Genomic DNA, 15,618 nt, shown 5'->3' with positions numbered 1-15,618 from the left:
TACTGGATGACACAAAATGACGTACCACTATTTTAATGCTAACAAATGGCAGACTTCATTTGTGGAAAGAACTGGGGAAGTTCCAAAATATGCTAATGCAAGTCTTTTCACTTCCAGCCTGGTTGCAAGCTGTACCTTGGCATATTTCACAAGAAAGGAGACTTTTCCAGTAATGACACAGTTCCTAAAGGTGAGACACGACAGGGGAGATGTTTGAAATGATGTAAACTGAAGTTAGCACCCACAAAAAATGTTTTACATAAGTTATATTACATAGAATGGTACTCATAGTATCCGATACTTACCATCCTGTGGTCTGGCTTTAAATCCCTCAGAAATATTTGACTGTGGGGGCAAAGGACAAGAGGGAAGGAAAATGAGGGGAACAATGCAGACAATCTGCCACTGGAAGATGTTAATACAGAGTGAACAAGATCTGTCTTGACAGTGGGTTCATACAGTTGTCTTAAAAGGGAATAACAATAAATACAGAAAATTGTCTAGGTTCATCAATCCATTTAATTGTACTGAGCTCACCTGTTTTGCAGAGCCCGCCAGTAATGCTTTTACCTAAATGGACAGATTAGAAATCATTGTGTTAATCACTGATTGATGCCAGATAAACAGGCAAAAATGATATATAGACAGAAAGGACGGACAGACAGACTTTTTAATATACTTAAATCTGTCTATTATATAAAAAACACATTAAATACATGCAATGAATTTAATGTGACATTTATTAGTGTGTAAGAATATATGTGCTTCCCACTTCGGGGACAAACAGAGTCAGAGCTCACCAAGGTCAACCACTTTATTAAGCCACGTCATCACTGAGGGGAGAAGATGACAGTCTGGTAACTACACAGTCAACCGGATCAACACTTAGCGGTAATGACATGATCACAACTCACCTTGGACCGTCACTGGAATAGAAGACAAAACGAATAGCAAAATATCAGAATAAACATTATATTACTATTGTAGTTCAATCATAACATGCTGCAATTATATTATATATTATATTTATTTTTTACTGACCTCTCAGATGTTTATCTATAACAGGGTCATCCGTTACTTTTGCTAAATAAAAAATAGTAAACAATATTAGTTTGCTTGTATCAAGCTGGTAGGCCTGTCCTACAGATTAAGAACTGCTTAACAGTGCTGTATGTACAGTAATACATATTGCATGTAGGATACACTGTTTCCTGTGTAACCAAAGCTTTGAGTTCAGTATTCTGTTTCCAAGTATTTACAATCCTATTTGGTTGTGCAGGTACAACTAGTTCACAAACAGACTTTACACAGCTAGATGTCATGCCATGTCACTCTTCTAAAACTATGTTCAAAAAGTAGCTCACTACGTTCAAACTACAGTGATAAATAAACATATTAAGATCTGAAAATATATCATCTAATTATGATTGGAGTCATAACATATTTAGCCTACAAAAACTGTTTAAAGTGAGAGATAGGCAGGTCTGCTGCTGGAAAAGATAGGAAACACCTGTTTTAATTTTACTTTTGCAAAATTAGTGGTTCCAGTAGTTAGCTACAGTACATGCCAACAAAAAAATATTAACAACTGCACTACCTAGACTGAAATGTTGTTAACTACCACCAAACTACTGCAAAACGTACATTTCCAGTTACTACATCACTGGTTAACCACTGCCTAGCACCTTTAATGACTCACCCAGGGTCCCATCAATTTTCTTCAATCCTTTGGGTGATGAAAACCTGATTTTGCTGGTTTTGCGTTTTCCATCTAAAAATATAAAACAGGGAGGTCCTGTCAGCTGTGAGTCAGTCACTCAAAGTTCCCCTGTAGACTCCCCTGTGACTGTTGTCGTAATCACATGATTATGTCTGAGTCTCAGCTGTATATTGGCCATTATGTCCCACTCACCAGCTTCATTAAGCAGCAGGCACGCCACCATCAACATTACGAATAGCACTGACTTCATCCTAATGCTGTGCTCCTCCGGTCTTATTCGGTCAACTTATATCTCGTCTTCGCTTTGCTCTTTCTCCTCCCCTCAATCTTGACTTCGTATTCTCTTCATCTTACCCCACAAGACAGAGGGTTAACAACCAGTTTTCGGCTTGGCATGTGTTTTGGTGAAATATGGTATTCAAAGGTAAAAGCTGCCATCAGCCAATCTCATGCTGTCATTACAGGGGGTAATCACCTCTTGCACAGGGTGTGGGCCTCTTTAGGGTTACATTCTGAAGACACCAAATTGAGTGCAAATGTTTCAGCAAAAAGAGACAGATGGCTATATACTCTTTCTTTATGGCAATTATTTTTTTGTATATCCAGATTCAAAAGTTCTGGATTCAATCCAGAAGTTGGTCATTGTCACTGCAACTTTTGTCCTCCATACTGAGCAGACATAAGCAGCCTGATCATCTCCAGTGAAACATTTTCTTTAAAAGCAGCAATGCAAATAACCCCCTTTCAAATTGAAGCCATGCTGAAGCCATTGCATTCAAGTGTTTTTACCTTAAATACAGAACATGTTGGAGGGCTTATGTCTGCGTTTACACAGGCTGCACAATTCTTCAGACTCCACTAACTGGTATTTTGACTAATCACTTAGATCTCTTATTAAAAGACCAGTTAGTAAACACACCCATACAGGTACAACCTAAAGCTCAACAGAAGGAAAAGACCAATACCAGATGAGTGTTCCAAATCCTCCAGGTACCATCCAGATCTGAGGCCTTGGTTGGGAGATCACATTGTATTGAAATGGCAGAAACTCTCCCTAATGTGTTACCATAATTAACAGACAAATATATCAGGTAAGAAGCCAGTGGCTAGAATTCCTGAAATGCCATTCACAACTAGAACAGAGTAATGGCATTCGCATATATGCACCCAATGTTATCACCACCTCCAAAACACAATGCATGAAATGATGTAAACTGAAGTTAGCACCCACACAAAAATGTATCCTTTTACCAAAACAAAATGACTCTGTAAAATGTTTATTTGTTTTTTTTTTAACAAAATAAACTTGGCAAAGGTAAACAGCTTTTAGTACAAAATACATGTGCCAATAAGTAGCCTATGAAGTAGAGTCTGTGCCATTTAGTGCAGCTGACAAGGAAAAATGATCTGGGCGCAGAGGCTGTGTTGGCTGGAGCATGGGCGTGGGCATGGTATGCTCTGCAGGGAGTTACAGGTAATCAGAAAAAACCAATGGGGTCATGGTCAGCTTTGGGAGTCTGTATTGCATTCAGCTCCAGTTTCCCACCAGCGTGGGGTAAGGATTTATGTACTCGCATGTGTACATATTCATCTCCACCAACAAGGACCTATAAAAGGGAAAGGGTAGGGTTTGGTTAGTGATAGGAAGACAGGACCCTAAAATGTACTGACTAATGATCAGTTTGTTCAGTGTCAGCTCTTCCAGTATTTACCTTATTTGCTCACTACCTATAAATTTATATAACTCACTATATTTTTCTATACATTTTTGTACAACTATGCCAATTATTTCAACCTGGTATAGCAGTCATAAGGGTTTGGTATGGGAGTCACACCCCTTACAAAGAGAACAGAATTATGACTGTGGAAGAGAGACTACTTTTTTATAGAAATGACACCAGTCACAGAGAGAAAATAAATACAAATTCTATATTTACTCACTTTAATGAAGAAGTTGGTCCCCGCAACAACTTGGGTTGTGAATTTTTTGGCGACGAAAACATCAAATTTCTTTCCAGCCTTTTCTTCTGCAAGTGGCTTTACCTAAAAACATAACAGCTGTCAGTTTGCACACAAGGTCCAACTTAGATTTTGTTTTCGCATTTTACATCACCTTTCCGATTTCAAAAGGTGCGTGGCGCCTGCGCTAGGCGACCGGGGAGCAATTAGTGAAAACAGCGATGCCCACAGGTTTGAAATTTAACTAAACGTCAAGGTTTATGATCAAGCCTAACCCCGACCAAGGAATTATGCTCACCTCATCACAGATATGCTGCACTTCAGGAGTTGCATCCTTTGCCTCTGCGACACCGCCACACTTCATTTTGATCACGTGAAAGAAAAAATTTTACACTAAAAATGACTTAAAATATACGTGTTTATATTGTCATGATCACATGACGTCTATATATTTGGAATGTACCATTGAGTTCAGTGGAACATTGTCATTGTAACCTCTAATAAAAAAATCAAGGTATAAAAATCAAGCTTCAACATTATAGACAATGTATTCTACTTTACTGTATCATTTAAAGTTTATTATAACTATAAAGGCGCTCGCTTGTTAAAAAAGCTACACCCGTTTCAAACGTAATAGTTTAGGCGGAGGGGCGGCTATATCGTTCAGTGCATCCGGGAGTGCACCGCTAAACATCGGCCGCCCTTTGGAATCCCGACCACGAACTGAACACATGACACAACCTCACGTCTTCTCATGAGTCATGGGTAACACGATTTAAGGTCATTATAAACAGTTTAACACCCCAGCAGGTTCTAAAATTACACTTAAACATTATATTTGTTAACTGGATACGATTTCCCTCTAATGGCAGTTTGCGGACGGGTAACAACGAATATTTTCATGGTGCACGTTCCCACAAAATGTGGTGTTTGATTCCTTCACCGCTGTATTGAGTTCAGCTGACACAAGGTCAGCTGACACAAGGTCTCATGGACAGATGAATATCGACTCGCTTCCTAAAAATGTATGATAATTTGTATCAAGTATCAACCCAGTAACATGTAATTACTGTGGTGTTACACAGGTTTTAGCCATTAAAAATGAAGTGTCTTCCCGTTCCGACAGCCTGTCCCTTATTTTAAGGCTATTGGAAGCACAATCCAAATCGAAGGGATCACTACAGCAGAGTAGCTACACGTAATATCTGCCTTAGTATGATGAAATTAGACGACTAAATTATACACAGCCAATACTTTTGAGTGGTTACATCACACATCCTACAGCCTTTGTAGTAACAGCCTGGCTATTACACAGCTTCTGTGAGAGGAATTCAAGAGGAAGTATGAACAAACCATAGAGCTCAAAGGCCTAACCTTCCTACCTTCAATTTTAAAGCAAAAGACTGACCAAGGATTGTGTTTCAAACTCCAGCGCCATTTTTGTGTCAGTGAGGTGGATGGTTTTGAGTTGGCTAAAAGTACAACTTATAGTTTTTTCAGTGTGAAACACAATGTTTAGTTGCTATCAGAAATGTGTTACACTGCTATAGACTATAACCAGTTAGCAAAGGACTATGTGTTGTTAGTAGTCAAGGAATAATATTTTTTTATTACATACATACACCAACGTACAATAAAAACAAAACCCTTTTTGTATTGCAAATATAAACTGACATCGAAAGCAAAACCATATTGTTGTTATGTGTATTTGTCCAATTAGTATATTCATTTGTCATGTCCAATGCCACAACAACTATTCTGTACTACTACATCCCAGATTATTTCACATTTACACACATTATTTTAAATACAGATGCCTTTACTGTACACTTACAGAGACTTGGGATACAGACATTGTTTCTACAGTTATTGTCTTTAAGAAACTGGTTAAAATGTTCACAGGTTCCACTCAGTTTCCTTGATAATAGTTTGACCTAAGATTGGTAGAACTTAAAAAGCAAAAGAATCTTATAATTATAGTTCTATTTGCAGCTTACATTATTGAACATGTGATTACAGTATTGTTGCTACAGTGAGGGAAAAAAGTATTTGATCCCTTGCTGATTTTGTACATTTGCCCACTGACATAGAAATTATCAGTTTATAATTTTAATGGTAGGTTTATTTGAACAGTGAGAGACAGAATAACAACAACAACAATCCAGAAAAACGCATGTCAAAAATGCATTTTAATGAGTGAAATAAGTATTTGATCCCCTCTCAATCGGAAAGATTTCTGGCTCCCAAGTGTCTTTTATACAGGTAACGAGCTGAGATTAGGAGCACACTCTTAAAGGGAGTGCTCCTAATCTCAGCTTGTTACCTGCATAAAAGACACCTGCCCACAGAAGCAAGCAATCAATCAATCAGATTTCAAACTCTCCACCATGGCCAAGACCAAAGAGCTGTCCAAGGAAGTCAGAGACAAGATTGTAGACCTACAAAAGGCTGGAATGGGCTACAAGGCTATCGCCAACAGTTGGTGCGATTATTTGCAAATGGATGCCCCTCGGTCTGGGGCTCCATGCAAGATCTCACCTCGTGGAGTTGCAATGATCATGAGAACGGTGAGGAATCAGCCCAGAACTAAACGGGAGGATCTTGTCAATGATCTTAATGCAGCTGGGACCATAGTCACCAAAGAAAACAATTGGTAACACTCTACGCCGTGAAGGACTGAAATCCTGCAGCGCCCGCAAATCTGTGGAGGGAGCTGAAGGTTCGAGTTGCCAAACGTCAGCCTTGAAACCTTAATGACTTGGAGAAGATATGCAGAGAGGAGTGGGACAAAATCCTCCTGAGATGTGTGCAAACCTGGTGGCCAACTACAAGAAACGTCTGACCACTGTGATTGCCAACAAGGGTTTTGCCACCAAGTACAAAGTCATGTTTTGCAGAGGGGTCGAATACCTATTGCACTCATTAAAATGAAAATCAATGTATAACATTTTTGACATGCCTTTTTCTGGATTTTTTTGTTGTTATTCTGCCTCTCACTATTCAAATATACCTGCTATGAAAATTATAGAGTGATAATTTCTTTGTCAGTGGGCAAATGTACTAAATCAGCAGGGGATCAAATGTTCCCTCACTAAGTGGCGCTGTACATTTGACTTAATACTGTTTAATGATAATATACTGTATGTCTGCCCTTCCACATCAGTACAGTTAGAAATATTAGCAGTGTTATTGACAACGAAGTTCCTCCAAAGTTTCTCTCAGCTACGGAGACTGATCATCAGCCTGAGCCCCCTGTGAAGAATAGAAACTCCTATTTAAAGGTCACGGTCAATGGAAAGTTAACATGATGATCAATGTGCATTTTTTATTGTGTGCACTAATAACAATTACAATAGTTTATTATTATTATTCACAATAATAGAATGCTCTGTTTTAGTTGATTATGTGTGGTCTTCTTGAGTAGTTAAATTAGGTTTTACAGAACAGGTAGGGGTTACAATTTACTACTACTCTTTTTCTGTGTCATGTTCCTGCTTTTATTGTGTGTTGTTTTGTTCATTTGCACTTCCTGTTTTATTTTGACATCATTAGTCGCTCTTATCCCAGGTCACTCGTCTTCCTCCCATCGTTTGCTTTCCCGCCTGTTTGATTACTGTCCCCGCCCCTAATGTGTTTCACCTGTTTGTTTTCAGCTTCCCCATTCATAAATACTCACCAGTCCCACTTCCCAGTGCCAGATTGAAGTTGTACTTATGTCACTCTCTCCAGCGTTTTCCTCCAGTGTTTGTTGTCCCGTGTTACTAGACCTCTTGCTTCGGTTCTCGACTACGATTTTTTGCCTGCTGTTTTTGTAACTCTGCCTGCATTTTGTTCTTGGAACAATAAAGACTGTTACTTGTGACACCCCTCTGAGTCGTGCATTTGAGTCCGCCGTTGTACCCTGTCATTCTGCTTAGAATAAGGAACACTAAACTAGTACACACTTCAGGAGGACAATTTAGGAAAACATAAGCCTACCTTAAACCAAATTATGCATTTATACAATTTATTTTTTAAATTTTGCTGCAAATCCAGGCCTGGCTTCCTACTGGAGAGCAACTGATTGATGGAGTACAACTTGGTCAGTAGTATTTGAAATAAAGGAGGGTGCCCTCTGCTGGAGCAGCTTGTGAGGTAGCTAGCAAACTGCAATTAAGTTAGTCAGCTGTACAACGTCCTTCTCAATAGTTACTTGAGGATCGGAAAACAAAATATAATCGCAATAAACAATGTTAAATTTGGGGTTTATAACCTGATATAAAAGAGGGTTTTCCCCTGCCAAATAGAACTGCATCTCAGAAAAATCTAACTCAATCCTGTCCATCCATTTACACCATAGGCTTTCTAAGAGCATGCGAGACAGAGACTGCTTCAAACCGTGTAGCGCGCGCACGGCAGAGAGGGAGAGGGAGCGAGAGACCTTGCGTGTGTGTGTGCTAGTCTGCGTGTGTGCCCCATGAAGCGCATGTAACAGAGAGCATCGTGATTGGCCTGTTTCGGTAAGTCAACCAATCAATTGTCAGTGTGGGCGGGCTTTTATCTCCTCTCGAGTCCGGAACTGAATACTCAGTCAGTTCTGTATAGAAACAAGAGCGCCATGGCAGAGGGAAAGTGCCCCAAAAAACGCAAATACAATATACATTTTATGCAAGACTACACGAAATGACAGTCTTGCACGCTGTACAGTTTGCAACAGCGACTTCAGCATTGCCCATGGTGGGTTAAATGATTGTAAAAGTAATATCATTGTCCTCCTTTTTATTGGGGGGGCTTCGGGATACCTCCCTGAAATGACCTTTTGCAGGTTGGGATGTCTGCTACATGTCCTCACGTCGTGAAGATTTCTTCAACCTCTCTCCTCCAACTAGACTTCATACATCTGTGGACCTCTGCAGAATATGAAACATTGCAGGAAGTGATACAAATAATGGAAGAAGTGTGTAGAGTTATTTGCCGATTCTGATGAATCTTACATATCTGAAATTATAAAATTGTACCTCATATCATGGTTTTCCCGGTGTCTTAAAGTAGCTAGCTAGGTAGCAAGTAGTAAGTGGGCAACGCTAGCTAGTGCTAGTAGCCCATTCATTGACACTTTTTAAATACGAAATAGTAAAGTTAAAAATGTTTTGAAGCTGTTCATTACAGTAGAAAACGAGTGTTTTATTTCATCATTGCCAGCTAGCTATTTACAGTACCTAACTTGCTGACTTGCCCATTGTTTGACGCTGGGATGTAAACAAAAAGCCTCGCTCCAAAACCAGCTCTGCCTCCCCTAAACCCAGCCCAAACCGAACATTTCAAAACACTGCAATTTACAAAATCAGGAAGGGGAGGCCGAAGGCCAGGGTAATGCAATCAAAAATGAAAATGTTTTACATATACACACACAAGGAAGCGTTTAATCGCAATCGCATTATAATGATTCCTGATTCACAGAAATAATTTGTTTTGGGTCCATTTTCAACTAATTTGTTTTCGGATTTAACTTTTTTCAGTACTTTTGTTATTGAGGTCAATACTTTTGGGTTGACGTTTAGTTTTCAGTATCATTACTTGGTGAAATGGCACAAACCAAATTCCATACACACTAAAAGAGCTAGGCCAGTGATGCAATAATGTGAAACTGTTTGAGTCACCAATGACTCAAACAGTGAGGTGGTATACAAATAGGCAAGCATGTGGTCAGTCACGTAAACCTGCGTGGCAGTTGAGTAGCAACTTTCGGACAGTTCGTAGTGACATTCAAAGACGCAGACGATGGTTCTTGTAGCGTACGCACTGTGGCTATTAGCGTTGCCTCTGGTGGTCGTGACTACTGAGACGCATTGTAGCGGCGCACCAGACCCACTATGTAATGCGAAACCTGGGGCAAAATACAAGGAGCCTCCAACCACAGGTAAAGTATTCTAGACTCATGATACGGGTACCGTGTACATGTTAAATATGTGCTGTGTGGGTTCTATATTAAAGATGTGCTACGTCGTGTGTGTATCAAATAAGTCATGCACGTTTAGAGAACCTGAGACTATACCTCAGTAGCCTAAAATGTACTTAAATTGATTTGATTGAAAATCTGTGGCTTTCCACCGTTCTATGAAAATGGTGGCTCCCCTCATTAACCAGGAAAAACTCAAAATTGTTAGATATCGATACAAAAACTGTTTTTTGTTTTCATTGGCGTGTTTTATTTTTAATATAAAATACGAAAGATAGGTCTAAATTTCTAACGGCTGTGATATTTTCGGGGTCATGACTATCCAATCCCTCAAATTTAGGCCCCTGGTGTACTTTCACTTCATATGTTAGATATTTGAGGATACATTTGTAAATTTCATGTGAGAACTTAATATGGGACATTGCTGGTATGAAGTTTATAGAAAAAGAAAAGAAAATTTGATAACAAAATGGTCGAATCACATAAGTGATTATATATAATATAATGTAAGAGGTAGAATTTGAGCAAGTCTGGCAACCATTTTAGATTTAAATGAATACAAACGTTAATCTAGACTAATTATTTAATTACTGTTTCAGTATTGTAATATATAAAATGTGTTAGTGTTTTGATTTTGTTACAATGGGGCTTTCCTTTTGATAGATATGGTGAAATTAAGTTCTGGTGAAAAGCAAAGACTCTACAGAAACTGACCCAAACCACAGAGCAGCTTGATATTTTGTTTTAAAATCAATATGTGTGGTGACAATAATTTTATTTTTGGAAACCTTTCTTGCACAAGTATTCAACCCTTGTGTAGAAGTTTTGTAGTTTACACAGATTACAAAGAAATTACCCTAGCAAATAAATAATTATCTTACCATTGGCCTTCAGCTGTGAATCATCAAATTGTTGTTATTTTTTCTGAGTAAAAACTTCACTGTTGAAGGGTTATTTTCAGGCTGGAAATCTGATGGAAAATGAAAACCAAAGAGCATTCTACAGAAGAGAAAACATTATAGAAAAAGTTAGAGGAAAAGAGTAATAAAAATGCATAGATTAGGAAAAGGGTACAATATAATATTTAAATGTTTGGATATCTCAGTGAGCACTGTTGGATCAATAATCAGAAAGTGGAAGTTGCATCACACTGTCCTGGCACTGCCAAAAAAAGGCTGTCCCTCAAAACCCAATGCTCTAAATTGTTTTAAATTCGTTACAAATATTAAACAGAAAACAATTTCATTGCAAAACCGTGTATTCCCATGCTTTCCGTAGCCACATTATAAAAAACAGTGGTCTAACTCATGGGTCAAGCTGGGGTAAATACGGCGTAACCTTTGGTCCTGTATTCAGACCTGTGCAGATCTGTAATACATTAACATTCCAATAATAGCACATGACTAGGTTAGGGCAGAAATTTAGTATATACATGTATATATGGCTATACTAAATAATGAAGAATAATTTATTATGTAAATACACAGTGCTCATAAGTTTGCAGAGCTAACAAACTCATTGACAAGATGGAAAGGGATTTAAAAAGATTTCCAAAGCCTTACAAATGCCAGTCAGTACTATTTAATCACTTATTAAGAAGTGGAAAATTCAGGGATCTCTTGATACCAAGCCAAGGTCAGGTAGACCAAGAATGATTTCAGCCAAAACTGCCAGAAAAAGTTGTTTGGGATACAAATAAAAACCCAAAGGTGACCTCAGGAGAATAAATGGAGTGAAAACAAATGTACATGAGAGAATTGAAGTTTTGTCATTATCGGGTTTTGTGTGTAGATTGATGGCAAAACCTTTTTTAATCAATTATAAATGAAGTCTATAACACAACAAAACATTGAATACTTTCCCAAGAAACCTTTGGTCTCTTAAACATGTCATCTTATTTTATGAACTCACTGTCTGATTGAATGTGATCTGTGTAGACTCAGAAGTGTCGTACAAAGAGTTGAAGGAGTTGTTATCCAGTGGCAGTGTTCAACTGTTTGATGTCCGCAATCCAGATGAGTTTAAGGCAGGACATATTCCCGACTCCACCAATGTCCCACGTAAGTACACACAAATACATACCACACACTTCCTGTCTGTAACATGCCCAGATGTTCCATGTTTTTGTTCGCAGTGTTTCAGTAGCATTTACTAAGGGTGACGTTTGCTTTTTATATGAAAAATGTTGTCATGTCTTTTTAAAATGCTGCAAACCAATTTCCCATAGTTTGACTGTAAATTGAACTACAACTACTTACAGTTGGGGAACTCCAGGAGGCCCTGGAACTGAGCCCAGACCAGTTCAGACAGAGGTATGGAGTACGAGTCCCTGATAAGGAGGATGGTGACATTGTGGTCTACTGCCAGCGGGGTCGTCGGAGTGCTACTGCCCTGGATATCATGTGGGCCCTGGGATTCAGCAGGTAAGGACAGTCCGCTTCTGTGTGCACGCATCCTAACCTGAGCTATAGTTGTGCTCAAAAGTTTGCATACCCTTGTAGAATTGGTAACATATGTACCATTTTTAAAGAAACATGAGTGAGCAGGCAAAACACATGTCTTATTTCTTATGGGATTCATATTCAGCTATAGGTAATAACAGAATGGCAAAATCATGAAACAAAACATGGCAAAAAATTAAATGACCCCTTTTCAAAAATGTCTGCATACTTTTAGTTCTTAGTACTGTGTATTTCCCCCTTTAGCATCAATAGAGAGACTGTGGAATCTTTTGTAATAGTTGTCTATGAGGCCTCGAATTCTTGCAGGTGGTATAGCTGCCCATTCGTCTTAGCAAAATACCTCCAGGTCATCCAAAGTCTTTGGTCGTCTTGCATGAACCGCACGTTTGAGATCTCCCCAGAGTGACTTGATCATATTAAGGTCAGGAGACTGATGGCCACTCCTTCAACTTTTTGTGCTGTAACCACTGGAGGGTCAACTTGGCCTTGTGCTTAGGGTCATTGTCGTGCTGGAAAGTCAAAGAGCATCCCATGCGCAGATTTCGTGCAGAAGAATGTAAATTGTCTGCCAGTATTTTCTGATAACATGCTGCATTCATCTTGCCATCAGTTTTCATAAGATTCCTTGTGCCTTTAGAGCTCACACACCACCAAAACATCAGTGAGCCAACACCATGCTTCACAGTGGGGATGGTATTCTGTTCACTATCGGCCTTGTTGACCCCTCTCCAAACACGGCACTTATGGTTGTGAACATATAGCTCTATTTTGGTTTTGTCACTCCAAATTACACTGTGTCAGAAGCTGTGAGACGTGTCAAGGTGTTTTTGGGCATATTGTAACTGGGTTTTTTATGTGGCATTGGCACAATAAAGGCTTCTTTCTGGCAACTCAACCATGCAGCTCAATTTTGTTCAAGTATTCTCGTATTGTGCTCCTTGAAACAACTGCACTGTCTTTTTTCAGAGCAGCCTGTATTTCTCCTGAGCTTACCTGTGGGTATTTTGCCAGACCACGTAAGCAGAGCCTGCTAAGAAGAGCGAATGTCTGAGTGACTGACTGTGTGACTGACTGTGTGACTGACTGGGTGACTGACTGTGTGACTGACTGTGTGACTGACTGGGTGACTGACTGGGTGACTGACTGGGTGACTGACTGGGTGACTGACTGGGTGACTGACTGAGTGACTGACTGAGTGACTGACTGGGTGACTGACTGGGTGACTGACTGGGTGACTGACTGGGTGACTACCCCTTGTTTAGAGAAGCTGACTTGTGAACTATAGGTCCTGAGTTCGTATCTCCTCGCAGGCGAAGCGAAGTACGCATTGTGACTTATTCTGTATTGGCAAAAACTTTGCTGGCTAAAACCTGAAACTGTATACGGTTATATTGCGACATTCTGGCATGGAATAGTTCATCTTCAGTCTTGCTAGCAATTGCTCAGTTCTTATAATTATTCCTAGGAAGTTAGTAGATACTAGTAAGCCTATTACTGGCTAATAAGCTGTTAAAACAACCAGTGGCAAAAGCAATACAGTTCATAGACGCTTTTTGGGGTGGAGGTAAACTTAATAAGAAAGGTTAGTCAGTTTTACACAATCCTCAATGGAGTCTAGCAACTGCTGAAACAGTGCCTTTCATGTGGAAGACCTAAGTTCGAATCTATTGAGAGCAACGACATTTATTAATTATTTCTGATAGATTCCATGATACTCTCATCTTTTCATGAAAAAGTTAGTTATTATCGCCTTTATTGATATTTATTGCAAAATGTCATTCACAAATTAAATGAAATAGCTTTGGCAGACTCGCTAGCAATTGCTCAATTCGTTTGACTATTCCAGTAAGTTAGTAAATACCGGTAAAGCTTATACGCTAATATGCTGTTGAAACAGCCAGTGGCAAACACAATACATAGTTGTGTATTTGTGGTGGAGGTAAACTTAGTAAGAAACGTTTGTCAGTTTAACTGTATCAGTGTCATTCACGAATGGCCAATTAACTGTTAAAATGGCCCATGGCAAAAGAGGATTTTTTCAGGATAGAGACAAGAGGCTATACTGACACCAATCAAATATTCAGCTCTGTGGTGTAGCGGTTAACGACACAGCCTTTCACGTGGGTGACTGGGGTTAGAATCTCGAGGTGGCAACATTTTCTGTTGCGGGCCGGCTGAACTAGGCTTGCCTGGTTTCTTGTTCTTTGTATCCCAAACAATTCCTCCTGGCAGTTTTGGCTGAAATCTTTCTTGGTCTACCTGACCTTGGCTTGGTATCAAGAGATCCCTGAATTTTCAATTTCTTAATAAGTGATTGAACAGTACTGACTGGCATTTGCATATCCTTTTCCATCTATATAAAGTTCCATTACCTTGTTACGCAGGTCATTTGAAAGTTATTTTCTGCTTCCCATGACTCAGTATCTAGCCTGCTCAGTGCATCCACATGAGAGCTGACAAACTCATTGACCATTTATACACAGACACTAATTTCAATTAAAAAAGCCACAGGTTTGGGAAATTCAACTTTAATTGCCATTTTAACCTGTGTGTGTCACCTTGTGTGTCTGTAACAAGGCTAAACATTCAAGGGTATGTAAACTTTTGATCAGGGCCATTTGGGTGATTTCTGTTATCATTGTGATTTAAAAAGGAGCCAAATAACTATGTGATAATAAATGGCTTCATATGATCACTATCCTTAAATAAAAGTTTTTTTGCATGATCAGTCATATTTTCAGAATCAATGCCAAAATCTCACAATTTCTGCCAGGGTATGCAAACTTATTAAGACAACTGTATGTATCCACACATATAAGAGTTGATGCTACACATCTTGGGTCATCTCCTTCTCCCCTAGAGCCCGTCACTACCCTGGAGGATACAGTGCCTGGGTACAACATGAAGAGGGGCCCTGAAGAGTGATCTACAGGTTTTCAAATCTGGGCCAGTCTGTATGCTTGAATTCCTTTTGAAGCCAAATATATTTTAGGATGCATTGCTGGTAGACGTGATCACATTTACTGTTAAATCATTCCTTATATGTATTTTTGAATATGTATTTTTCATGAAAAAAGTGAAATGTAGGGGTAGGTGAAGGCAGGGTGTGCTTTAATTGCACTGTACAGATTTGAACCAATGCTCTCGCGTAGGTGTGCTCTTGAGGCTGCCGTTTTGGCCATCCCAGAACACAGGGTAATTCGACTGAAAGTTTGTATTTTTTATAATGATTTATGCACACATTGCCTAACACCAAATAAAGGTAAAGCCTGTGAATTGTACTTTTTGTGTCAGTGGATGTGATTTTCGTATATGAATTCTGTGTTTTTATTTGATTGACTGTGTATAAGAAAATCTGTTTGATTCAGTGTGTTAGAGAATGTTTGCATTTATTTGATTTTCATGGTGTATGAAAATGCAGATTGCTTAGTGTATTCATTTCCTAAGGCAGAGAAGGGAGAAGGTGGAACTCTGGGGAGGCAAAGCATGTCCTCCTCCAACTTATTCTCATTCACTTCTCTTCGTCCTCCTTTCTGTCA

General features: G+C 39.2%; 2 protein-coding genes and 1 long non-coding RNA gene across 3 annotated transcripts; 1 reads left to right on the top strand and 2 right to left on the bottom strand.

Moving 5' to 3' along the window:
• Positions 1–2,982: 2,982 nt before the first annotated feature.
• LOC105027676 (cystatin-B-like) lies at positions 2,983–4,074 on the bottom strand. The gene is given in 3 exon segments (NM_001303852.1): positions 2,983–3,327; positions 3,662–3,763; positions 3,978–4,074. Coding segments are annotated over 3 exon segments (297 nt in total). The 5' UTR covers positions 4,044–4,074; the 3' UTR covers positions 2,983–3,198.
• A 2,661-nt stretch (positions 4,075–6,735) lies between these two features.
• Positions 6,736–8,920, bottom strand: LOC117594750. Its single transcript, XR_004575993.1, has 3 exons — positions 8,677–8,920; positions 7,356–8,568; positions 6,736–6,931 (listed from the first exon to the last, which is right to left on the bottom strand). It is a non-coding gene; the product is annotated as an uncharacterized LOC117594750 (long non-coding RNA).
• A 467-nt stretch (positions 8,921–9,387) lies between these two features.
• On the top strand, positions 9,388–15,358 carry LOC105027673 (thiosulfate sulfurtransferase/rhodanese-like domain-containing protein 1). Its single transcript, NM_001310925.1, is given in 4 exon segments — positions 9,388–9,578; positions 11,555–11,677; positions 11,878–12,040; positions 14,940–15,358. Coding segments are annotated over 4 exon segments (483 nt in total). The 5' UTR covers positions 9,388–9,439; the 3' UTR covers positions 14,998–15,358.
• The last annotated feature ends 260 nt before the right edge of the window (positions 15,359–15,618 follow it).

Source organism: Esox lucius, chromosome 7, assembly GCF_011004845.1.
Source record: "Esox lucius isolate fEsoLuc1 chromosome 7, fEsoLuc1.pri, whole genome shotgun sequence".
Classification (NCBI taxonomy): Eukaryota; Metazoa; Chordata; class Actinopteri; order Esociformes; family Esocidae; genus Esox; species Esox lucius.
The sequence above is the reverse complement of the archived record's forward strand: the minus strand, read 5'-3'. Positions and strand labels throughout refer to the sequence as shown.